General features: G+C 32.0%; 4 protein-coding genes and 2 long non-coding RNA genes across 7 annotated transcripts; 3 read left to right on the forward strand and 3 right to left on the reverse strand.

Annotated features, from left to right (window-relative positions):
* Positions 1-335: 335 nt before the first annotated feature.
* On the forward strand, positions 336-14953 carry LOC139098464 (uncharacterized). Its single transcript, XM_070650680.1, has 12 exons — positions 336-517; positions 756-839; positions 921-941; positions 1019-1030; positions 1085-1830; positions 1935-2226; positions 2284-2555; positions 3099-3102; positions 12763-13281; positions 13341-13901; positions 13965-14033; positions 14211-14953. The coding sequence occupies exons 2-12, from the start codon at positions 767-769 to the stop codon at positions 14414-14416; spliced, it is 2775 nt and encodes a 924-aa protein (XP_070506781.1). The 5' UTR covers positions 336-517; positions 756-766; the 3' UTR covers positions 14417-14953.
* On the forward strand, positions 3300-4628 carry LOC139098086 (uncharacterized). The gene is made up of 2 exons (XR_011545146.1): positions 3300-3521; positions 3623-4628. It is a non-coding gene; the product is annotated as an uncharacterized lncRNA (long non-coding RNA).
* An 18-nt stretch (positions 14954-14971) lies between the features above and the next one.
* LOC139098466 (facilitated trehalose transporter Tret1-like) lies at positions 14972-16814 on the reverse strand. The gene is made up of 6 exons (XM_070650682.1): positions 16778-16814; positions 16684-16713; positions 16332-16630; positions 16072-16272; positions 15273-15810; positions 14972-15213 (listed from the first exon to the last, which is right to left on the reverse strand). The coding sequence occupies exons 1-6, from the start codon at positions 16812-16814 to the stop codon at positions 14972-14974; spliced, it is 1347 nt and encodes a 448-aa protein (XP_070506783.1).
* Positions 16815-18309: 1495 nt separating this feature from the next.
* LOC139098470 (zinc carboxypeptidase-like) lies at positions 18310-19697 on the reverse strand. Its single transcript, XM_070650693.1, has 3 exons — positions 19528-19697; positions 19096-19469; positions 18310-19036 (listed from the first exon to the last, which is right to left on the reverse strand). The coding sequence occupies exons 1-3, from the start codon at positions 19695-19697 to the stop codon at positions 18360-18362; spliced, it is 1221 nt and encodes a 406-aa protein (XP_070506794.1). The 3' UTR covers positions 18310-18359.
* Positions 19698-20913: 1216 nt separating this feature from the next.
* On the forward strand, positions 20914-22665 carry LOC139098140 (zinc carboxypeptidase-like). Its single transcript, XM_070650262.1, has 3 exons — positions 20914-21302; positions 21358-21412; positions 21534-22665. Exons 1-3 carry the CDS (start codon positions 21067-21069, stop codon positions 22533-22535), a joined length of 1293 nt encoding a protein of 430 aa, XP_070506363.1. The 5' UTR covers positions 20914-21066; the 3' UTR covers positions 22536-22665.
* On the reverse strand, positions 21320-23012 carry LOC139098141 (uncharacterized). 2 transcript variants are annotated; one of them, XR_011545150.1, is made up of 4 exons: positions 22663-23012; positions 22298-22562; positions 22155-22232; positions 21320-22038 (listed from the first exon to the last, which is right to left on the reverse strand). It is a non-coding gene; the product is annotated as an uncharacterized lncRNA (long non-coding RNA). The 2 variants fall into 2 exon arrangements; XR_011545149.1 differs by having other exon boundaries at positions 22155-22562.
* Between the last annotated feature and the right edge of the window lie 556 nt (positions 23013-23568).

Here is a 23568-nt window from a genome sequence, read left to right on the forward strand (position 1 = left end):
GACGTTCGGCAGGGATTCAAAAAGGCGTTAAAAAATTATTTAAATTTAGAACCTTACAAATTACGCTTAATTTGAACTGTTCTGGAAACATTTGTATTGTTCTATAACACATTCTGTTGTGAAGTTCTAATTAGTGTCAACATTTAATTAGTTTGAATTATAGTAGTTTTAACAATGTATACATTCAGCGTAACTTGACTTTCGCATTTCTGTTGTCGATAAACAAAATCTGCATTTAATTGATTGATAAAAGATAACAAATACTGGCAAAATACATTGAAACATTTTCATCTATTTTATGTCAATAAGTATTACATGTTAGACTATTTTATGGCTCAGTTGTAGTCTAGAGGTTCAGTGAGCGAAATATTTGTGTGTTTTTAGTGTTAATCCATACGACAATAATTTTTAAAAAGGAATTTAAAGAATTTGTGATAACATCCAGTATTCATAAAAAGGCTGTAATTTTGCATGTGATTAAGCTGCACATTTTGGCAGTCAACACGCTATATTCTAGGTGATAAAAAAGTTGAGATGCTTTATGTGATACAAAAAATAATTGCTATCAATACAGTAACGTATATCACGTATTTCCCATAATTAACTATTTTTGAGACCCATATAAATGCAATATTGTTGCTTAAAAACAATAGTTAAGTGACTGCTGTAAATACGATAGACTGCTTAATTTATGTCATTTCGGTCTGAATTTACGAAAAAATATTAAAAATTATCATACATAATTTCTAATTCAGTGGATTTTTGAATGAAGCAATCGTTTAATGTAAACGGGATGTCGACAACACATTGGCCACAATATATTGCGGGTGCTTCAGCAGGTTAAAAATTCTATATAAAATAAAAATGCTTATCAATTAAGACCAGAGCAATAAAATAATACTTTTCTCTTATCTGTATAGCTGGAGGTGCTTTAGCTGTTGGTAATTATCATGATATCTGTTATAAAATTTTAGAAAATTACTTAATATCCTCTATTTTTTAATATTGATTTGATTAGGAACGGCTTTAGGTAAGTTGATGACATTATATTGCTGCAAACTTATCTAATGTTATTGATTAAAAGGTTGGCCGGCACCAACTGAAAGGAAGCTATTAACAGATCAGGAACAAGGTTTTGAGATAACACCCGGACAATGGGATTGGATAGGATCTGTTATTACAATTGGATGTGCCATCTCATGTCTACCAATTGGTTACTTGATGAAAAAGTTTGGAAGGAAATGGACAATGCTGACGCTCGTAATTCCATTTATTGTGGGATGGGCTCTACTGATCTGGGCACAAAATGTAGCTATGTTAATCGCTGGTCGATTTTTGATTGGCTTGGCTGGTGGTGCATTCTGCATATCAGCACCACAATATTCAGCTGAAATAGCTGAGAAAGAAATTCGTGGAATTATTGGAACATTTTTCCAAATTTTAATCAATGCTGGTATTCTTTTCGTTTACTGTATTGGACCTTATATTAGAGTTTTCTGGACAAATGTTATTTGTGGATTAGTTGCTGTCTTATTTGGTGTTGTATTCTTCTTTATGCCTGAAAGTCCCGTTTATCTAGTCATTGAAAATCGCATAGATGACGCAAACAAAGTTTATAAATGGCTAAGAGGTAGTCATTATGATCCACAACAAGAAATTGACGCAATTAAGGAGGAAATGGAAGAAAGGCAAAGGAACGAAGTGTCATTTGGTGAATTAGTAAAACAGAGAGCTTCAAAAGTTGCAATTTTCGTTGGATTTGGCTTGGCTTTTTTCCAACAAATGAGCGGTATCAATGTTGTCATCTTCTATTCGACCAGAATTTTTGATGTGAGTTTGATGTAACCGTTAAATTTTTTTTTAAAATTTTTTATCTTTTCAAAAATATTTTGACCGTTAATTATTTAAATATTTCATGATCGTTATATTTTTAGGAAGCAAATGTGCAAATTGATTCAGACATTTCAACAATTGCCATGGGATCTATAAATTTAGTAGTTACATGTGTTGGTGCATTTTTAGTAGATAGACTCGGTAGAAGACTATTATTGCTAGTATCCATAATTGGAATGACAATATGTACCACAGCACTTGGTGTCTTCTTCTTCTTGCTTGAACAGGACGAAAATGTAGCAGATACATTAGGATGGCTACCATTGACAAGTTTGAGTATATTCTTAGTTACATTCGCTATTGGCTACGGACCAGTCGTATGGCTTATGATTGGTAATTAAACTCTTAATATATTGATAAATGACTTCCTTATCATGAATCTATTTATAGGTGAGATTACATCAAAGGAATTATCAACATTTGTGAGCCCATTTATTGGCTTCTTCAATTGGATGTTCGCATTTGTAATTACATTAAGCTTTCGTCCAATCGCCGATATTATTACTATTGGACCAACATTCTGGATCTTCTCCGGCGCCAGTTTTGTAGGCATTCTGTTCACATTCTTCATTATACCTGAAACAAAAGGAAAATCAATGGCTGAAATTCAAAAGATGCTTGCTGGAGAGAAAGACGTTATTAAAGAAACCACAATAGCTCATTAAAATCAGACTTAATGTTGTTTTATACTCAAAATAGGAGATGCAAAAAGCAATAAAAATTTAATTAAATTATATTCCAAAGATTACTTGTGAAATATCAATTATTGTCGTCAAATATTTATTAATTTGTTGATGCAATCAGCTTTACTTGCAGCCATAAATTATATAATTTAATTTATTGCATTTCAATCGACAGCCAAATGCAGTTTGTAATAGATTTTCATTTTTTGACCTATTTATCATCATAAAGCTTAATATTTGTCAAGCGCCCTCAATTGAGTTAATAAGGAAAGTGATGACGAAATGATGTCGGGAAGGCTGATATTGTCTAGAATATATTTGACTTTTATCTTTACATAATATTTTTTCAAGCAGCAAGCTTAATTTGAATTGCTTGGGTTTTTTCATATTCCTAAGAAAAGTTGTTACTCTAATGCATCAATTCCTTCAATATTATTTAACTAAGGCCATTGAATTAAAGCTTGTGATCAAGCAGGTAATATCAATAATAAATTATAAATATTATTTTTTAATATCTTATAGAAGCGTGAGATTATGTGCACAGAAATCCATAAGCACTGAGCACGTGCGTCATCAATTGCGAAGTTTAAAAATTATAAACGTATTTTGAAAATTTAAATTTTCTTGCATCTCTTTTGCATCAATTTATTTTTTAAAATATTTTTCGTCGTTTTGTTGTTTTGGTTTGAATAGCTCTATTTACTTCATTAGACAATATTAACACATTTAAATATTATTTCACACATTATTTTTAACTTATAAATGGAAATTCCACTAAAAAATAATTATCAGTCTCGTTAATTACCATAAATATAAAAGAACTAGAAAGTAGCAAAAAAAGTGATGCAAAAATTATGTAAACAGCCCGAAAAAATCGAAGAGAAAACATTAAATTGCTTTATATCTCTTATCATTCATTGATAATATACAGCACAATAGCAGCATGTAAGTCAATCCATCTCTTTCTCCAACATTTTTTTTATTATTTTTGCTTCTCTGCTTTATTTGAAGCTATTCAAAGCATTCATTCTCTTGATATATTTCAGTTATAATTCATCGCTTGTATTATTCGGACGTGTTTTGAAGAGCTTTGCCAGGAATAACTTAATTTTATTTGTTTTGTGTGTACAATAATATTAAATTTCGACTATTTTTCGCGTGCGTTCTGTTTGTACAAGCTTATAAAGTTGTGCAATTCCAAGAAGTTTAACTTATAACAACATCCAGTAACTTGAAAGTGAAAAAAATAAAGTTGAATAAATTCTTCAGACTAATTATTTATTGATTGACTGGCAATAACCGAGCCCACAACAAATTTTTTAATGTAAGTATCAACATCATAAAATTGTGAGGAAGATGAGCTAAAATTTTGTTTATTGTTTGGCTGTGCAAAAATGTGCACACTTAATAATGGCGCATTATACACAAAAGGAGGCCTGTCTTATTGTTATGATTATATTGCAAAAATAACGTGCCTTCATGTGACTTACTAGTTACAGCAATAAACGTGTCAACGTCAATTCTGTTATCAAAATAGACACTAAATATCGGAAAAACTATTTTATGCTTTAGTGAATATGAATAAATCACAAAAGTTTAATTGCAAGTGTCGCGAAAAATGAAATCTGAGCTTGTTACTGAGAGTATAAAAGTGAAATCTCGGAATTTTTAAGACGTTTATTATCTGCGGTTTTCAGTCAAAAAAATCAATGTCATATAAAGCTACGGAAAAAGGGCATTTAAAGTTTTTTGTTTTCGCTTGTTGACTCGTGTGCGAAAACTTCTGTCAGAAAGGTGTACAATAATAAGACGATTATTCTAAGAACTAAAGTCCACAAGAAATTGAGAAAACAAAAATTCTTGTGGTTCTTTTTTCATTGATGCACAGTAATATAAGCAGTAAGCAGTAGAATGTGTTTGACTTTAATTAATATCTTTTTTTTTGTGAACAAGGAACGGTTATCGGTAAACAAGAATATCTCAAGATTGCGTCATTAAATGTCAAAAAATATTTTGTTTTGCACATCCAGTGAATGTAGTTGTTATTACAAATGAAAGAGAATTCGCAACAGAATGAGATACAGAAATTATAGTCGTTCATTTCCAATTGCATAATTATTAAGTAACTCTAAGAGTTTTCAAAAATTTGTATCGTAAAACAATTTTAAAAGCCAGGCATAATTGCATAGTAAAGAGAGAGAAAGTGAAAACCACGAAAGAAACGATTCCTGTATCAAATCATCGGCCCTAAAAGTCAATTAGATATTTTTGTTGACGAGACAATCAATTTCTTTTTTTTTGTCTGTGTATAAGAGGCGGTACGAGGAAGACGATTATATACCGGTTGTAGTTCTCATGATATGAGAAAAAATGTTAATTCATGCACTTTTCAAGCATATGAATACAGTAGCCCTTGAAAATATATACAATTTTTTTAAAAACTTTATTCTCTTTGCATTTTGACGGTCAACTGCATTATAAAAATGTTGCGTTTCGTTCCGAACCCTTGAAGCTCACTGCTTTTTTTTGATGTACTGATTTGACGCTGTTTCTGTGCGCACACAAAATAATAAACATTAACGACACTGCCAATTCATGTCAGTTCATTAACTTCTAAACTTTTCTTTCTGTGCCTTGCATCATATTGCAAAGTTTCAAATAATGCTGAGTCGATTGAATGGAGAAATGATCGCGCGATCGCACACACGCCCATATAGATATAGGCTGAATTAATGGAAATGCTTTTGCAGACCTATTATGACTTAAATTTATGAGAATTAGGAGGTATTTTTGTGCATTTTTACATGACGAAAGCAACTACGTCATGTAATTTCCAACCTTACCACACAATTCACATTGAATTTGAAAAATAGATTTTATTCATGCACATATTTATTGCTGACATTAATTAAAAAAAAATTGTTTACGACTCTTCATTTTATAAGCATTTTTTTTTCCACTTTAGTAATATTATTATTTAATTATCCAGTCGAGATTCTAAGACTTAATTAACGTACAATAAAAATATTTGTGAGCTGCAGCACGTGCAATGAAAGTTTTTGCGGAAAAAGTGGTCTGATTGGGGTTTTCACAACACGTTTAGTCATTATAACACTTTACCAGACCATTACTGTTGATTATTGAATATTACAGAAATACCAATCGACTTAAAAAATCAGGTTTGGTTGGAAAAACCAAAATTGAGAAAAGAGCTTTTAGTGCCTATTTAAAAATGGTATAAATCATTCTTGTTTACCTGTTTTGAATACAAGAAGTTCTCGGAATCAGAATTGTTATGACAGGACTTCGGTATACAATTTGGGTAAATTACGTTGAATCACTTTATTGCGCAGGAATTGTGTTTAAGCAATAGTATTCTGTGTATCAGGGGGTTTACTTTTAATCTTGAGGTCAAGCTATTTGTTGAATAATTTCATTTCTTAATATAATACATTAATTCACTGCTGATCAATTTTTCAGGATTTCGAGCAGTGTCATCTTGAGATCAAGAGTTTAATACATTTTCAATTGCGTCTCTAAATTGTCAGATTTTATTTTTGAAATACTCACCACTAGACTACCGAGGATAATTTAATATAGAAGAGAATTCATTGTCCTTCTTTAAGAAAAGGTCGTTATTGCGTTACGTAATGTGTGAAATTCCTTTAATGATCTAGATCGTTCACAAATTATACCGACTCGTCTACTATAAATTCCTGTATTTTGGATGTCATGTCTTGCATATACTCTCTAAATTTTGTTGAATTTCCTGAATTTACAAAATGTCAATTCCAATACATTAGTTAAATGTTCGTATATTTACATCGAAATTAAATATCTCAAACGACCAATTTATAAATATAATAATATGCATTATATTTCATATTCAAAGCATATCCGCATGCATTTAAGTTTCAATATCATCGTGATATAAATAACAATAATAAAAGCTACTATCATTTCCAAGAAAAACCGTTTACAACTTAATTTGTAACAATTTATTGACAGTTATAGATATTTAATCTACAAATTATAGATCAAATACAATCTTTTTATTATCACCTAATTAATAATTCTTGTTACTTGATATCAATTAGACGAGTCCAAAGATCATGCTCAATTTGTTAGGCACGTATCAAATTATATCTTTCATATTTTTCATTTGATTATAAACTTGCATAACAAGATTTGCATCTCGACTATTCCGATTCGTATTATGGAAGATTTGATAGGTTATTGACCACAGCTGTCGTTTATTTATGTTATTTTTAAAGAGATTGTTGGTGACTAGACAGTGAAAGGCTTGGTAGATTGAAGGTTTAATCTAAAACTTGAAGACGACTCAAATTTTGTATGAAACGAGAAGAGTAGCAGAACATGTACCTGTCATAGTCAAAAACCGTACAATTTATTGATAATTTGTATGGTTTTGTAAGAAAAACCATGCACATTATTAGGTAATTTTACGGCTTTGATAATAATTTGTATGGTTTTGTTTGTTAAACCTCTGGCAAATCCATACAAATTATCCAGAAATTGTACAGTTTTTGTCTGTGATAGTTGTCTGTTTTGCAACATTGGGAACGAGTCGACTTCGAACTCTGATTTAGTCTAAAAAAATTCAGTCGAATTTGGATTTAATTCTTAGAAATTAGATCAATTTATAGCAGCGGCCTGACATAGGTCAAATAAATTTAATCTAACCTCAAATCTTAAACTATTAAAGCTCTTTAATATTGCACTTATCACTCAGTCCACTAGTGACATTTCACCGATAAAAATATTATATCATAAAAGTATACCGACACCCTATTAAAGCTTTGCAAAAAATTGCCTCTTTATTTGGCGATTATAAATAATTTGATGAGCACTTTTATGTATATGTAGGTATATATGCAAATGGTTATCGGTGTGACAATAAACAAAGCACAGAAAAAAAATTGTTATTTTTATATACAAAATATTAAATAACGGCGTGTGGTTGATACGAAATGCCATTTAGTCAGTGAATGAATGTTTATCAGATTTTTTTTTTTGAGGCACTTGACAAGTTAATTATTTATTATTTCATTTAATATGCTGATAGCTTTCCAAGAAAATCTATTTTAGAAAAATATTATGAGCTTTTTGATATCTTTGTCGAGTGAATTTATTATTGAAAGATTAGGAATCATTCTGAGATAAGTCCGATTTTGTCGATTCCAGGTAGTCCAGAAATATTCATTGCCAATATCAATTCCAGTGAATTCCCATCAATCAAGGCTGCTGGATTAAATTGTTAGAGTTTCGAGGGGGTTTTTTGCTTCCATAATTCAGCAATCGTGCATTTCTCTCGTCATTCTATGAATTGCTTTAAATGAAATTAAATAATTTATTTAACAAATGATATTATCCCATAAAAAAATTGTTATCTTGTTTGATGTGAGCAATAATGTCATCAATTTAGTAATGAATAGGATAGGCTCTAATATTGTTTTAATGCAGAAAAATGGATAAACAAGATGATCATAAATGAAGTTGATGATGGAATATATGAACTAAAAGAATCATTGTAGCAAGAAGCTTGAGATTCTATAAATGCTGGATGTTAAAGCGTCTTCTGCATCGTTGAATGCTTAGAGGATGTTCAACGGCACATAAAGTTTAGAGGATTTAATCCTTATGTATTCGAATCTGTCAATGCAAGGTATTAAGAACAAAACCTTTAGATATTCAGATCATTGAGATTTAGAGCTGCACTAGGGCAATACGTAGCTAAAAACTGTGTTAAAAAATGTGCCAGACCTCTGTACTTTGTAGACCTACAATTTTTAGTGGGATCTGAATCACTACTTTGATAACATTACTGTCTGTAGCCTATAAATGAACGTTTTGAGTCGAACTTCCACTAAATGTGATTCGTGAAACATTTCTCTTACCGGGTCTCGAACCAATGATCGCTGGGTCGGTTTTAGAATATTTAGGTACCGAAGTACTAAACCATTTGGTCATCGAGCCACTTTGACTCACAGGAATCTAGAACAAACCCCAGCAAATAGTGAATATCATAGCTTACTTAGACATCATACCGAACAATCCCAATGCATTATCAAACAAAAAGTACACAGCCATTAAACAATATTTTATTAATAGATGAAAAGTAAATTTGCTAGTTAATAATTCTGCAAAACAATGATACATGTGACGGAATGAAAGCTAATTTGATCATTCAGATTACACCTTTTTTTCTTTATCAAACTTCCTTTATTGCTTGTTTCTGACAATATCTGATTATTTGATGTATTTTTTTTTTATTTTGGAAAAACTATGAATTAACGTACGAAGTGAATGAAATTGATATCAAGTATGAGCTATATGATAACAATGAAGTGTTTCATGAAAATAATATTAGTTCAATGAGTGAGAACCAGACTGTTTACTGTATGAGATAATTCGAATGTTTTGAAACTGATGATTAGTTGTTAATAAGTATTTAGAGGCTTTTAAGCTATATGATAATCCTCGGAAGCATTCAGCTTGATTGTGTAATATTGTATTCAAATTAGGTGAGGTATTGAGTGGTTCGGTGACGTAGTTGTGTTGTTATTTAGGAACTAATTAGGAATAGAGATCATTCAACTTGGTATAGTTTGAATCATTTAGATCAAGCCCGAGTGGGCAAGAATTAGTCATCAATTGGACATTAACTTGCCATCAACTAGTTATAACTTATTTTTATCAACTCGGGAAGAATTCAGCTCAATTGCATAGACATATATGCTGTCAAAATAATGGATTAGTCTCGTTTAGAGTATTTTAAGTTCTAGATTAAGCTTACGTATGGATTTTTATAGCTTGATAAGCTAAATGATAATTACTATCGAAGTATTACGTGAAGGTCAGATAGTTAGGTATGGCAAAATAGTATAACGAAAGTAGTGAGCTCTTATAGATCGATCTTTACCATTAATGACGTTATCATTTCGATAGCCTAAGTAGCTTGTTGAGATAAGTACAAATCATCAAAATTTCTATAATCTACAATCTTCAATATTCCTGTAAATATAATTATAGCTCTTTTTTTCTAATTAAAAATCCTCTCGATTTCTCAAGTGCATTGTCAACACATGTCAAGTGTGCATGCAAACATATATGATTAATAAATCTTAAAACTGTAACAAAGACACATTCTAAATTATGAAATTATTATGAATGCATGCATTGCAATTGCATTATCGACCTAGTTTTCTATTTCATCTGAACATGAAAACGACTCATCATGCTTATAAATGAATTGGCAATCAATTGAATGCGTAAAAAACTTTCGATTTTATTTCATTCAGTCTTTTAATAAGGAAAAAAAAATTTCATTCAAAAAATTCCGAATTTCGCTGGGGGAAGCTCTTAAATAATTTTTTTTTTTAAATTGTGCTTTCCTTTATGAATGACAATTGTGGACAATTTGTGTTTGTAGAGCTTCCAATTATCTTGTTATCATCTTATGTACATGGAATTTTTGAGAGTACATAACAAGCATGCGACGAGACTTTGTAATGACTGGTAATGAACTGCCACAGTAAAGCGCATAGTTGGAATTCTTTAGTGGGTTTTGAATGTCTATGGTTACGTTTAGTGATGCTGCAAAGATTTCGTGAACTTAACTTTCAAAATAACGGTCACCAAAAATTTGAATAATCAACAAATCAAGAAAAGATTCAAAAATATTTTGACCGTTATTTTTATAAATCGCTTTAACTCTGTTCCAAAAGTAAATTAGTTAAGTTTTGAGTCAGCTTCCAAAAATGTCCATAATTGTCAAACGGACGTTCAAAGTGGAAAATTGACTTTTGTTCATTCTCGAGTTAATTGACAGAAAAAGAAAGTTCGTGCTTGCAGACTAAAGCTTCCTAAAAAATGTCAATTTAAATTAAATGAGAATCTTCGAAGTATCGTGCCTTACCGCTCCTACTGACTTCCTTATCAAAAAATTGTCTCAAAATTTAGAAAAACTGGAAACAATTAAATATTTTGTTCAACAACAACTCAATAAACAGCTTGTGTTATTATCGCTAATCAGCTAGTTACATTTTATCTACACAAAAAAACTTCATGGAAGTATTTTCTAGAAATGCTTGAGAGTGGCTTGATTATCAAAAATCCTCCACGTTGCTAGTTCCACATCGAATATTTTTGCGTCACAACTTATCCTAATCTATCGATGTAATAAGGTACTTGATGTCGTTTGAACCTAGAACTGATAACATTTGACTGATTTGTCCTGTCAAACGACATCATGTCTAGTCCTTATTACCTTAAGTAGCTTATTACTTCGATTGTGATTTATGTGATATTATGACACTGTAAAATAAGGTTCATAGCTCAATTGCATTGTGAAGTAAGTATCTAAATTTAGAACATATATTGCTCAATTTACAGCTTGTGATTTATTAGATCCAATAAAATACTTACTGGATATCAAAAGAAAATTCTTCAATTTAATCGCATCCAATTACACAATAAATAAATAAAAATTGATAAGATTCGATAAATTACTGGATGTGACACCAAAATATAAACTGACATGTGAACTGCTAATTGTCAATTAAACTAAAAACATGCCTTCTTTTCTTGCCGCTACCATTATGCATCTGAAAATATGTAGAAATTTACGCCCCAAGCATTGGTTTTATGGGAAAATTGATTTGTGTCATTTACTCATTTACTGCGGAATCTTCGATCGTATATTGATATCTTGTTGAAATGCAGTGTCTTGTCTTTGGGTTTTTCCAATTAATTCTGCGAAAATGTTTATAGAATGACCATTTCTCTTAAGTTTTTGTGTTGTTTACGCACGTACGAAGACAAATACGTACGTAAAATGTAATGAAAATACGTACGTAAAACGCGATTTAAATACGTACGTTTAACTTTCGTTAAAATACGTACGTCAAACTTTCGTTAAAATTATTCAAATTATACAAAACCGTTGATTATGTCACAAAGTTCCAATGAACCTAAAACAATAATAAGTGACATAATAAACATTTTCGAACAATTTTGGGTAATTAAGGTATAAAAAACACTCAAATATCAATAAATGAATTAAGTTTTGCGGAGGTAATAGACTTGATGATAAGAGTTTTTTTTTATCGATGTCAAACAGCTCAAATGTCTGCTGTTGACATGACGCTTTTCTTTTGATTGTTGATGTTACGAAAAACCGATTACCGAATATTTTGGTTTACAGTATACTAAAAATCAGATTTTGCTATTTTTAATAAAAAATAAATCGCGGACGATAGCAGTAATAAACTGTTGGATGGCCTTGACAATGAATTGAATTCTCGTGCTTTCATATATGCGCATATATTTAAATAAAAACTTTAAAATTTAATCAGAACATGTGACTGGATTAATTAACGACTTTCTATGGGGGATTTTATTTTATTATAGACATAATTCGTAGAGCTCCGTCGAGGTAATCGACATTTCAAATATTCTTTGTATTTTTTTGACATGTCCATAAATTTGAGGTAATGATGAGAAATGATTCAATTGAATTACAGGGTTAAGAACCTGATTAACATAGATAAGCGTGAGAATAGAATTAAATTACAGTCATTCCTAGTGTAACGACTTTTGAAAATTTAAAATTACTTCCAGTGAACTGGAAAGTCTCATTTAATCAACAAAGAAAAAACAAAAACAAAAGAACTGAGTAGAAAAAAATTGTTTTCGTGATATTTAAGTGATCTCCTAGACCTGTAGATATTAGTTTACTCGAAAAAGTGATAGTTAATCTCGATTAAAATGAGTGATTCAGAAGATGCTGACGAAACGTCGCGGCTCTTGCCAGCAATTCCTCATCGAACTTATGTTTATGCTGATGAACTTGTAATTAATTTACGTCTGATGCTTAATTAAGATGAATCAGCACTAATGGATGTAAATTTGGGTTATTTTTACAGAGTCCAATTCTTGAGCACGCAGTTTCTAGTGATCAGATGGGAAATCCGGAGCAGGAAACAATAAAATGGCCACAATATATTGCGGCACTTTCGGTAAGCTAATTACTGATAATTAAGTATATGATTCACACTTACTTGATTATTTTGATATGTCTCACTCTCAATAATTATTGTACAATTTCCAGGCGACTGGTGGTGCCTTAGCAGCAGGTAATTTACATATAGTTCTATTTATCAAGAATGTCTTTATAACTTTATCAATTTACAATCAGGTACTGCACTCGGTTGGACAAGTCCAGCAGGTCCTTTAATGAAGGACGGTGGATACGATTTTCCAGTGTCTGAAGAACAAGAATCATGGGTCGGTTCCTCACTTAATCTCGGAGCAGCTGCAATGTGTATTCCAATCGGAATTATAATTAATTATATCGGTAGAAAAGGCAGTATGCTTGCCCTTGTTGTTCCATTCCTTATTGGATGGGCTTTGTTGATTTGGCCAACACATATATCTATGTTGATTATCGGAAGAGCATTAATTGGTCTCTCATGCGGTGGTTTCTGTGTTGCTGCACCACTTTTTATTGGTGAAATTGCTCATAAAAGTATTCGCGGAACTCTTGGATCTTTCTTCCAATTGATGATTACTATTGGTATCTTGTTTGTATATGCTGTTGGTTACAAGGCAAGCGTTGTTATGTTGTCCGTAATTTGCGGCATTATTCCAATTGTATTTGCTGTTATTTTCGTTTTTATGCCAGGTAAGCTCAACAATTCATTGGATTTCAATGCATCCAGTAATTTTATTTTTTAAAAACAGAGTCTCCAACATATCTCGTCATGAAAGACAAAACACAAAAGGCTATTAGTGGACTTAAATGGCTCAGAGGTAAGCAATATGATCCAAGTGAAGAAATTGCTGAACTTCAAAATGATGCCGAAGAAAGAAGATCAAATTCTGTCACATTTGCTCAAGCTATGAGTCGTAAGACTACAATTCGAGGTCTTGTTGTCAGCATGGGTCTTATGTTCTTCCAACAAGTTTCTGGAATCAATGCTGTCATTTTCTATACAAATGCTATTTTTGAAGCTGCAGAAACAGACATTAGTCCTGCAATTGCCACAATTATTATTGGAGTTATGCAAGTTATTGCCACATTTGTGTCTACAATGATTGTCGATAGAGTCGGACGTAGAATTTTGTTACTTATCTCTGATTCCGTTATGGCCTTATGTACTCTCGCATTAGGAATTTTCTTCTACTTGAAGGATCAAAATAAAGATAGTGTATCTGGATTGGGCTGGTTACCAGTTCTATCACTTTGTGTATTCATCATTTGTTTCTCATTGGGTTTGGGACCAGTTCCATGGCTTATGATTGGTGAGTTGAATATTATTTATTTTTGAATTAAATGTAATTAAATTGGATTTTATTTGAAATTAGGTGAACTTTTCGCACCTGATGTTAAAGGTCTTGGAGCATCATTGAATGGAACTTTGAATTGGCTTTTAGGTAAGATTAAAATTTTGAAAATAACGATTTTCGAAAGTTTGAATTTATAACGACTTTACAAAATTTAAAAAAATTATTTCCAACAACTGGAATATTGGAAAGTTGATTTGTATTCCTGGAAATATCCCCAACTTTGGACAACAAGTTATCACTAATCATTCACATTTCCATCCACAGCTTTCGTCATTACAAAAACATTTGTAAACCTCAATAATGCTCTCGGATCTGGTGGAACCTTCTGGCTGTTCTCAGGTCTTTCCATACTCGGTACGATCTTCATTTTCATCATTGTGCCTGAGACGAAAGGAAAGACACTCAATGAAATTCAAACGATGTTATCAGGTGAAAAAGACAGAAATACGACTGATGAGGAGAGGAACTAAATTAGCACGAACAATAATTCATGACAAAAATGTTTTTATCACCGCTAGTCATATGAACTATCCATAACACACACACACACACACCAACATGAAAAAAAGGGAAGGAAAACGTGTAGTTTTTCTTGATAAATTAATTAGCTAAGTTCCATGATGCCAAAAGTTTTTTAAATTATACTTTTTTTTGTCATATCCACATATCCATTTTGTGCTTTATGTGTTGTCCATGCACACAGCATGCGATGGACATTTAAAGTAAAATTATCAATTATACTATTTTTTATTATGATTCAAATTGAAGGATAAGCAAGGAAGATTTTCATTCCAACATAATGAAAGAGTTTAATGCATGATGTTTTTTGTAATTAAATTAATTATTCTTTTTTTTTTGATATTGCAAAAATTTTTATAACATTTTGTAGATTATTTAAGGAATCATAAAGTTTTTTATTATGAAAGAAGTGAAAAATTGCTACATTTATACATAAAAGATGATGGTTATTCATAACAAAAAAATAAAGATATTTTATCGTAATTTTTTACAATATTTATATATCCTCACTTTCCATCTAGAGTCTGTTGAATTTCAGCCAATGACTTACCTTTAGTTTCAGGAACTATAAATATTGAGAATAAAATTCCCAAAGTACTTAAAATAGTGAATATTAAGAAGCATGCTGATGGTCCAATTAAGTCACGAATTGTAGGATACACGGCAGTTACTGCAAATGCTAGCGACCAATTTAAAGTACCTGCCATTGATCCTGCAAATCCTTTTACGTCTGATGTGAAAATTTCACCTGCAATTCATGTTTAATTAAGTATATATGGCATTTAAGGTATCGTCTATTAAGCCTACCAATCATAATCCAAGCAACTGGTCCAAAACCTAACGAAAATGCAATAATAAACACACACAATGATAAAAGAGTTATCCATCCATATCCTTTGACAGAATCAACGTCTGTTTCTTTCAATCCATAATAAACTCCAAGTACCAATGTGCAAAGTGCCATAAATATGCCAGAAATGATCAGTAACATTTTCCGTCCAATTTTATCGACTGTTAAGGTTGCTATAAATGTCGCTGCAACTTGAATAATTCCTAAAACAATTGTGGCAAATTCAGGTTTAATTTCGATTTTGGCATCTTTAAATATTGTTGTGGTGTAAAATATTACAGCATTAATTCCTGATAATTGTTGAAAGAACATTAAGCCCAAAGCTATAACCATTCCCTTAATTGATGATTTTCTTCTTAGTGCAGCTTTAACATTTTGAGATCTTCTAAGTTCGTCTTCTTCAATCAAATAGTTTAACTCTGCATACAGGTCAGCAGATTCGTCACGAAATCTTGCTAGAGATTTTATAGCTTTGTCATGCTTTCCTCTCATAACCTAAAATTAAAACCATATAAAAGTTTATCAGTAAATATAATTTGTATGGTTTTGAAAGTTGAAACATTTGTACGGTTTTAAAATTTCAATAAAAATGTGAAAAAATAAAAGCGTGTAAAAAGAACTTTCTATCGGAATTCTCAGTTAATTCGCAAATTCAAGTGCTGTAAACTATTGAAAAGTCATCAACAAAGCTAGCCAAACAGCAAACGTATGGAATAAATCTAAAAAGTCTCGCTAAAATCTACAATTTTTACTCACATAAAATGTCGGCGACTCAGGACAGAAGAAAATACAAACTCCAAACAAAACAGGAATAAATCCACAAACAGAACTAGTAATTTGAGAACTGCTGTATGCTCCAAGTATGTACACGAACATGATTCCTGTTGTAATTAATAGCTGAAAAAATGAGCCTAATTTTCCACGAATTTCTTTATCAGCAATTTCGCCAACATAAACCTGACACCAAAAGTAAAATAAATTAAAAACTAGGAACTAAATAATCAAAATAAACATACTGGACAACTGACGCAACACACACCACACGCCATGCCTAGTAGTGCCCTTCCAATGATTAGCATTGAGACATTGATTGCTGTGATGAGAAGACACCATCCTAGGATAAATGGTATTAGAACTAAAATCATTGTTCCACGCCTTCCGTAGTGATTTATCATTAATCCAGCTAATACACAAATTGAAGCTGCACCTAGATTAAGCACTGATCCTAGAATCGAAAAGTCCAGTTCTGAAACTTTAAATCCATAGTCTGAGAAAAATACGATTTTATGCTGCAAATTACTCGTCCATCCCAGAGCTAAAATTAGATCAAATTTAATAAGATTGATTGAATGAATCAGCATGTATTACCGGTGCCGGTACTCAAAGCACCAAGAGCAGCTGCAAAAATACAACAAATATTATTCAACCATGAATTAGGTTGTTTAAGGAATCAATTAATTACACGAAAACGCCGCAAAATATTGAAGTGAAATTCCCATTTAATTATTAATCCAGACTAATTATTAAGTAATGCACTATTCAGCTCCAAACTAACGACTGAATGAAGTAAACAATTTTCTCTTTCTTCAAAGCATACTATTTGCATTTGAAATACGATAATAAACATTACAATTAAGGGATTAATTGAGGTATTACAGTTAAATATTGCCGTACATCTAACGATGGGAGATACTTAATGATCTTGTTCTGTAGTCATCGTGATGTTTTGGTTTAAAACTTTGAAAATCTCACGAGTTTTGAATGAAAATCCTAAATATACCTCTGCAGACGGATCAAGTGTCTAGTAGGCTAATGGAAATCTGAGAAAAACTTAAAATTGGATTGAAAAGCTTCCAAGAAATTTTAGTTTTTGTTGCATAACTTACAGGCAAATCCAAACTTTGAATATGATGAGTGATGATCTATCAAAGTAATTTAAGTAATACAAAGGTCTAAACAGAAAGTATTGCACTTGGTATTGGAAATTGGAAGCTAACTATAGAGCCAGTTTCAGAAGGCATCTGAAGAGGCCATGGATCACAATTGATTATTCGACCAAAGTCCACTTTTTTATGGAACGGACATTGAAACATGTCAACTAGCTGAAAATTGGAATGAGAGCTGACATGGGTCCCAGATCTAAGATCTAAGAGTATTCAATTAGCTATTCCACACAACACCCGAGCACACCAGAAACTGATGAATAATAATAATAACCTTAAAAGCTAGAAAAAAATCATCCCAAAAGGAACAACCTTATACTATTTGAATGCAATGTAAATAATTTCATGCCTACATGCGAACAGAAGTACATAAAAGTCCGAAATTTAAACAAACACTATCAGTAAAGGTTTAAACCTACATGCAACAAGATGAGAGCTTTAAAAATTCAAATCACCTTTCTAGTATTGATTTACTTTAAAAGTGCAAATTCCGATCGATTATTAGCTATTCAGAGATTCGGTGCAGGATATCCAAGTTTTCATTCTATAAGATTGGCTAATGATGGTAAATTTAATGGATTTAAATGCTAAATTTAAGTATTAACAATTTCCGTCAATAATTACATAGGTGCATTGGTTTGTGCCAATTACAAATGCAAGAGTCCACCACACTTATGCAGAATTCAGAGTAAAAGTGATGATTCAAGGAGATTTTTAATGACAACAATCGACTGCATTGGTCGTCGAATGCAACTAACAAATCGATGGTCAATTAGACAAGACAGTCCAAACAATCGCAAATATATCAACATATTGACAGAAGCAGATGTCACAGGTGAAATATCCAATACACATAATATTGAGAAAGGCGATGAGAAGTTTGATGACATGTTTCATAATCTTGAAATGCCAATTGATTGGAATCGTTTGGCACAATTTGATCCATTTAATTCCAATAGTCCTAATCGATTTAAACCACCGAATCCATTTATGAAGGTTACTGGAATGTCTATGAAATTCAATTCTGTCGCTAGTCATGGTAAATAAAAGCTTAATTGGGAAAATTCATCAACTTCACAGTTCTTTTATTAAATCAGGCATTTAATTGCTTTTATAATAGCCGAGACGACGTGCTTCATTTAAGGCAGCAATAAATGAATTTAAAATTTCCTCACATGTAGGTTTGATCTCACTTGCAGGAAGTATGAAAAGTGTTGGTGTGTCTGGCGGTCCTCGAAGCTCAATTGTAAAGACTATCGGGATGTCATAATTTGTATAGACGTAGTCGCGACTAGATCCACTGCTGGGATAAATTGTTTCAATGGCACTTCCAGTTTTATAAACTCTTCCGTGTGTTTTCTCAATTGCTTCGATTGCCTTCTCGCCGATCTTCTTTAAATCTTCATAGTTCTTTACAGGTTCTGCTGACCATCCTAAAGGTGACATGTAGAGCTGACTGAAGCTATGAAGTGTATAGTACGTCCTTATGTTGCACTTCTTTGCATTCTCATCCAAGAAATTCTTCACAGCCAAAGCCTCAGGTTCAGAAAATGCATGAGATCCACAAAAGTCGTAACTTGCTTTGTCCATTGACGCACCAATTCCTCCGAAATCGACATCAAAGTTTCTATTGAGATCAACTCCTTTGCATCGTCCATAAGGCTTTGTATTTTTACGCCAAAGTCTGTCCTTCTCAAATGTGTATTTGTATCCATCAGCATTGAGTACAGGAACAAAATACCAGTCGAAATTCTCTGCTAAGTCAACAACTTCTGGATCTGTGGAATGTGCAAAATAAAGATGACTATTGAGGAACTGATTAAAATAGACTCCTTACCTTTAGAATGAATCAACTGATCAATGAGATATGTAGCAACAGCCGGTGCAATCCATTCTCTAGCATGAATACAAGCGTCGATAAAAATTCCTGTATTTCCACTTTTCTTAGATATTTTAAGTCCTCTAATTGGAATTCCTTCAAAAGTCGATCCAATCTGAAAACCTTCAACAAAGTTATTCTCAGCAATCTGCTTGTCAATCCAGCTGAAGATTGTTTCTAAATGAAAGTAATGATTCCAATCGAAATCCGATGAAGGAGTATCTTTTGGCTTTATGGTCGCTGCTTCCTCATCAATTAGCTTCTGGATGTTGGATTCAAGAACTTTGCACTCAAAATTGTATCTTTCAGTCAAGTCTTGAAGCTCATAAATTCTAAATGACATAAAATCTGTTTTATAGCCTTAAAATGAAATTGAATGAAGAGCATTACTTATGAGCAGCAACCATGATTGTTAAATCTTGTCCAACTTTCCTAGCATGCCCATAAAATGTATAAGAATCAGACTCAGCTTCTAATTCTTGAAACAATTTGACGTGATCATCAGTCTTTAAAGTCACTCTTACTAATCGGTAATTATCGTATCTAGCCTTGCCATCCATGATTCTGTAAGTGAGGTTCTTCTTAGTTTTCAAAATGACAAAGCAAATTTTTGAATAAATTCTTTAATTTTGCAATATTTAATGGAATTATATCAAAAATTGGATGTAATTTACAAATGAAATCACTTACGATAAAATGAAAAGTTGTTGGAAGTAAATTTGTGTGATAAATGATAAGTTAAATGCAAAAAAATAATTTTTATCAGATTTTTGTATGTAAATAAACCGGGAGAAATGATCAAGTGTAAATCTCGCACACTACTTAGAGTAGACGCAGCTATATTGACATCGTAGTAAACAAAGTCTCTCGTTTCATCATAACAAGTAAAGAACCGGAATATGGAAAACAATATTAAATTAGATTTTTTCAGAAAAGCATGTACATTTCAGAATAGGAAGCATTGTCTTGTTGATAAATTGTCATTAGACACATAAATGTACTTAAAAATACATCAGTAAATAATTATGCACCTTATCAGCTGATCGAGAGAGTGAGAGTAAAGAGTATCAAGTTGCTCAGAGAGAATTGAGTCAAAATTTTGTTTTGGACACTGAACTAATGCGCATTTTCTAAAGTATTACTTAGTTTCTATTTAATTTATGAATTCCTTTACTTCAATCGGTGCCGCAACATTGCTGCAGCTACGACATACTGCATTATCAAGGTGACGCCGTCATGACATTCCTTGATTCCCCCAAACATTGATGCCATTCAAGTTCAATACCCTGCCGCAATATTTTGTAAACAAAAGAATACACCGCTGAAGGCAGTATGTAAACAACTCCTAAATGTGTGTCTAGTTCAAGGTCACCATTCTAATTCATTGAATAACTAACTTACGACTAGAAAATTTTCTGAAGCTAAACATAGAATTCTTTAGAAATGCGTGAAGGTCACTCACTTATACAGACAAAGTGAACATTATCAAGAATTGTTTTTTCATGGAAATGAATGAAAAGTATACGACAGAGTTGGAAAGACTAGAAATTTAGCTTATATGGAATGGTTCCTTTGGAGAGAGATGTGATCTGAAGTTGTGTTACTGGATCTCTTTTTATGAGAAAAATGAAAGTTAAGATGGAATGAACAGCAATATCCTATACTCATTTTCGATGAGCGTCACATACAAGTGCCTTATCATCCCAAAATGCCAACATAAACTACATTATCTACACATTTAAGTGCTACAAAGTGAAAAAGATGATATAACAATTGGATGAGTATAAAGGCACAATCATAATCATTTAATCGTTTACCTACTCTGGAATACACATTGATTCTACAAAAAAATCAAGGAAGCCGCAAGTGTATTAATAAATTTATGTTAAAAAGTTTTTATCGCTTCTTGTGTGTGTTCTAGTATCAAAAATGTTGGATAAAAGTATAATATTATTAAGTTTGTGTCTAATATCGGCCGTGATGTCGTGCGGAAAGGATGAAAATAAAGCTAGATACGATAATTATCGCTTAGTAAGATTAACTTTAAAAACAGCTGAGCATGTAGATTTATTACAAGAATTGGAGGAGGAATCAGACTCATATACATTTTATGGACATGCATTAAGGCCAGATCAAAACTTGACAGTCCTCGTATCTGCTCATAAGTAAGTTCCATACTTAATTATAAGAACAAATTAATTTAATCTTTTATTTCCTCAGAATATATGAAATGCAAGATATAGTCGAGCGTAATGGGATGGATTGTACAGTTTTAGTGAGTATCTTATCAGTCACGTTTATATCAGTCTCATCCACTTAAGATGATAAAAACTTTAAATTGTATTCTTTTCAAGTGCTCTTTAATTAATTAATGTTTATGATTCTGTCGCTTTCAGCAACCAAACATACAAAAGTTGATTGATGATGAAGAATCCACAGTTAAGCCTAAAAATACTCCAGCATCAGAATTCGATTGGGATCATTACTTTCATTTAGAGACGATATTCAGTTGGATGGACAAGCAAATTGCTGAAAATGACTTCGTTGAAGCTTTACATCTTGGATCAACTTATGAGGGACTTCCAATTAGAGGACTTAAGATATCCAAACAGACAGGAAATACTGGAATATTTATTGAAGCTGGAATTCATGCAAGAGAATGGATATCACCTGCAGTAGCTACATATCTCATTGATCAGTTGATCCATTCCACAGATCCAGAAGTTGTTGACTTAGCAGAGAATTTTGACTGGTATTTTGTTCCTGTACTCAATGCTGATGGATACAAATATACATTTGAGAAGGACAGATTATGGCGTAAAAATACAAAGCCTTATGGACGATGCAAAGGAGTTGATCTCAATAGAAACTTTGACATCCACTGGAGCGGAACTGGATCATCTACAAAGAAATGTACTTATGATTTCTGTGGATCTAAAGCATTTTCAGAACCAGAAGCTCGTGCAATTAAAATATTCTTAGATGAATATGCCAACAAAAATAAAATTCAGACTTACTTTTCACTACACAGCTTCAGTCAACTGTACATGTTTCCATATGGATTTACAACTGATCGTGCGAGAAATTACGATGATCTGAAAAAGATTGGTGAGAAAGCGGTTGAAGCCATAAAAAATACACATGGAAAGATTTATCAAACCGGAAGTTCTATTGAGACTATTTATCCAAATAGCGGTGACAGCATGGACTTTGTGTACTCGAACTATAATATTCCAATTGCATATACGATTGAATTACGTGGACCGCCAGATACACCAACACTTTTCATTCTACCCGCCGCAGAAATTAAACCAACATGTGAAGAAATCTTAAACTCATTTATTGCTGCTTTGAAGGAAGCACGACAACTTGGATATTATAAACGAGATGAGCTATGAGATATGTCAAATCATGCGTCTCAATAGCTTAAAAGAAGAAGAAAAAAAAATATTTTTTGTATGTAAACAAACCTTCATGTCCACGCGCAAATAAAATTCGTAAGACTGTCGTATACACAAAACTTACAAATTGGCTCGGCTCTTTTTTCGTACTCAATTTATTGTTGTTCTCTCTCCTTATGTCTTTTTTATCAGCACGTATTGTATTTCTCTTGCAGCTATTTTTAGGGTAATTTTTCAAAACAATAGCACACGAATTGAATTAAAAGATACAGCATCAAGGAAGAATTAGCAGTGAGGCATAAGATCTGCAACGGTGTATATCGTAGTGTGAAGTTTCAATTAACAAAGGTAAGAATTTTTGTTTTGATTGTTATTGTGACCAATTTGGGAATATGAAGGTTGTGGATCAAAAGAAGTTGCTGGAATTGGTGAAATAAACAAATATAAAGTATTTAATTGTATAACATTCGGTTTAAATTCGGCATGGAATTTGGATCGATTAACCGACTTGTGTAAAGTATTCAGGATAGTGTTAGAACAATTAGAAGTAATCTAAAAGGGTCAAAGATTGAATTTTTAAAAAGTAAGTTATAAACTAAAGAATTTCTTTAAAAATTGAAGTGGATATAAAAAAATCCTCAGTGTTGTGCAACCTGTGTGTCGTGATACACTACTTTGTCGCCAAATTGTTTCGGAAGTATATACCGTATGTCGGATTAGGTCAAAGTTTACAACCAAGGTATTTTGCAAAAAATAAAAGGTTGCGAATCTCTGATCTATAATGTAATAATGCTTTGAGAAGCTCTAGTAAAATTAGCAACTAAGTTTAAGAAAGTGAGGTCAAGAATGTCACTTGCTAAGTCTAAGGCACAGAATTAAAAAAAGAAAGTTTAAATCCGATATGTTATTTTAAGATCGATTGCAGCACTTAGTAAAATAATTTACGAGATAATCAATTTAAGGGTCTTATTTATATATATAGATATATATTGGGACATTCAATGCGTGGTAGTAAGTGAGCTTCCTGTTT

Source organism: Chironomus tepperi, unplaced genomic scaffold (assembly GCF_022539635.2).
Source record: "Chironomus tepperi strain 1889 unplaced genomic scaffold, CSIRO-AGI_Ctep_v1 contig_445, whole genome shotgun sequence".
Taxonomy (NCBI): domain Eukaryota; kingdom Metazoa; phylum Arthropoda; class Insecta; order Diptera; family Chironomidae; genus Chironomus; species Chironomus tepperi.

What these genes read in the sequence shown, in the direction of transcription:
- LOC139098140 (XM_070650262.1), top strand. Translation starts at nt 21,067, where the DNA reads ATGTTGGATAAAAGTATAATATTATTAAGTTTGTGTCTAATATCGGCC. An exon ending in GTCCTCGTATCTGCTCATAA is followed by an intron (nt 21,303 to 21,357) that starts GTAAGTTCCATA and finishes TTATTTCCTCAG; the next exon opens with AATATATGAAATGCAAGATA. An exon ending in GGATGGATTGTACAGTTTTA is followed by an intron (nt 21,413 to 21,533) that starts GTGAGTATCTTA and finishes TGTCGCTTTCAG; the next exon opens with CAACCAAACATACAAAAGTT.
- LOC139098470 (XM_070650693.1), bottom strand. Translation starts at nt 19,697, where the DNA reads ATGGATGGCAAGGCTAGATACGATAATTACCGATTAGTAAGAGTGACT. An exon ending in ATCATGGTTGCTGCTCATAA is followed by an intron (nt 19,470 to 19,527) that starts GTAATGCTCTTC and finishes TATGTCATTTAG; the next exon opens with AATTTATGAGCTTCAAGACT. An exon ending in TCAGTTGATTCATTCTAAAG is followed by an intron (nt 19,037 to 19,095) that starts GTAAGGAGTCTA and finishes CACATTCCACAG; the next exon opens with ATCCAGAAGTTGTTGACTTA.
- LOC139098464 (XM_070650680.1), top strand. Translation starts at nt 767, where the DNA reads ATGAAGCAATCGTTTAATGTAAACGGGATGTCGACAACACATTGGCCA. An exon ending in TATTGCGGGTGCTTCAGCAG is followed by an intron (nt 840 to 920) that starts GTTAAAAATTCT and finishes TTATCTGTATAG; the next exon opens with CTGGAGGTGCTTTAGCTGTT. An exon ending in AGTTCCATGGCTTATGATTG is followed by an intron (nt 13,902 to 13,964) that starts GTGAGTTGAATA and finishes ATTTGAAATTAG; the next exon opens with GTGAACTTTTCGCACCTGAT.
- LOC139098466 (XM_070650682.1), bottom strand. Translation starts at nt 16,814, where the DNA reads ATGGGAATTTCACTTCAATATTTTGCGGCGTTTTCGT. An exon ending in TGTGTTGCGTCAGTTGTCCA is followed by an intron (nt 16,273 to 16,331) that starts GTATGTTTATTT and finishes TTTTGGTGTCAG; the next exon opens with GTTTATGTTGGCGAAATTGC. An exon ending in CTGAGTCGCCGACATTTTAT is followed by an intron (nt 15,811 to 16,071) that starts GTGAGTAAAAAT and finishes TTTTAATTTTAG; the next exon opens with GTTATGAGAGGAAAGCATGA.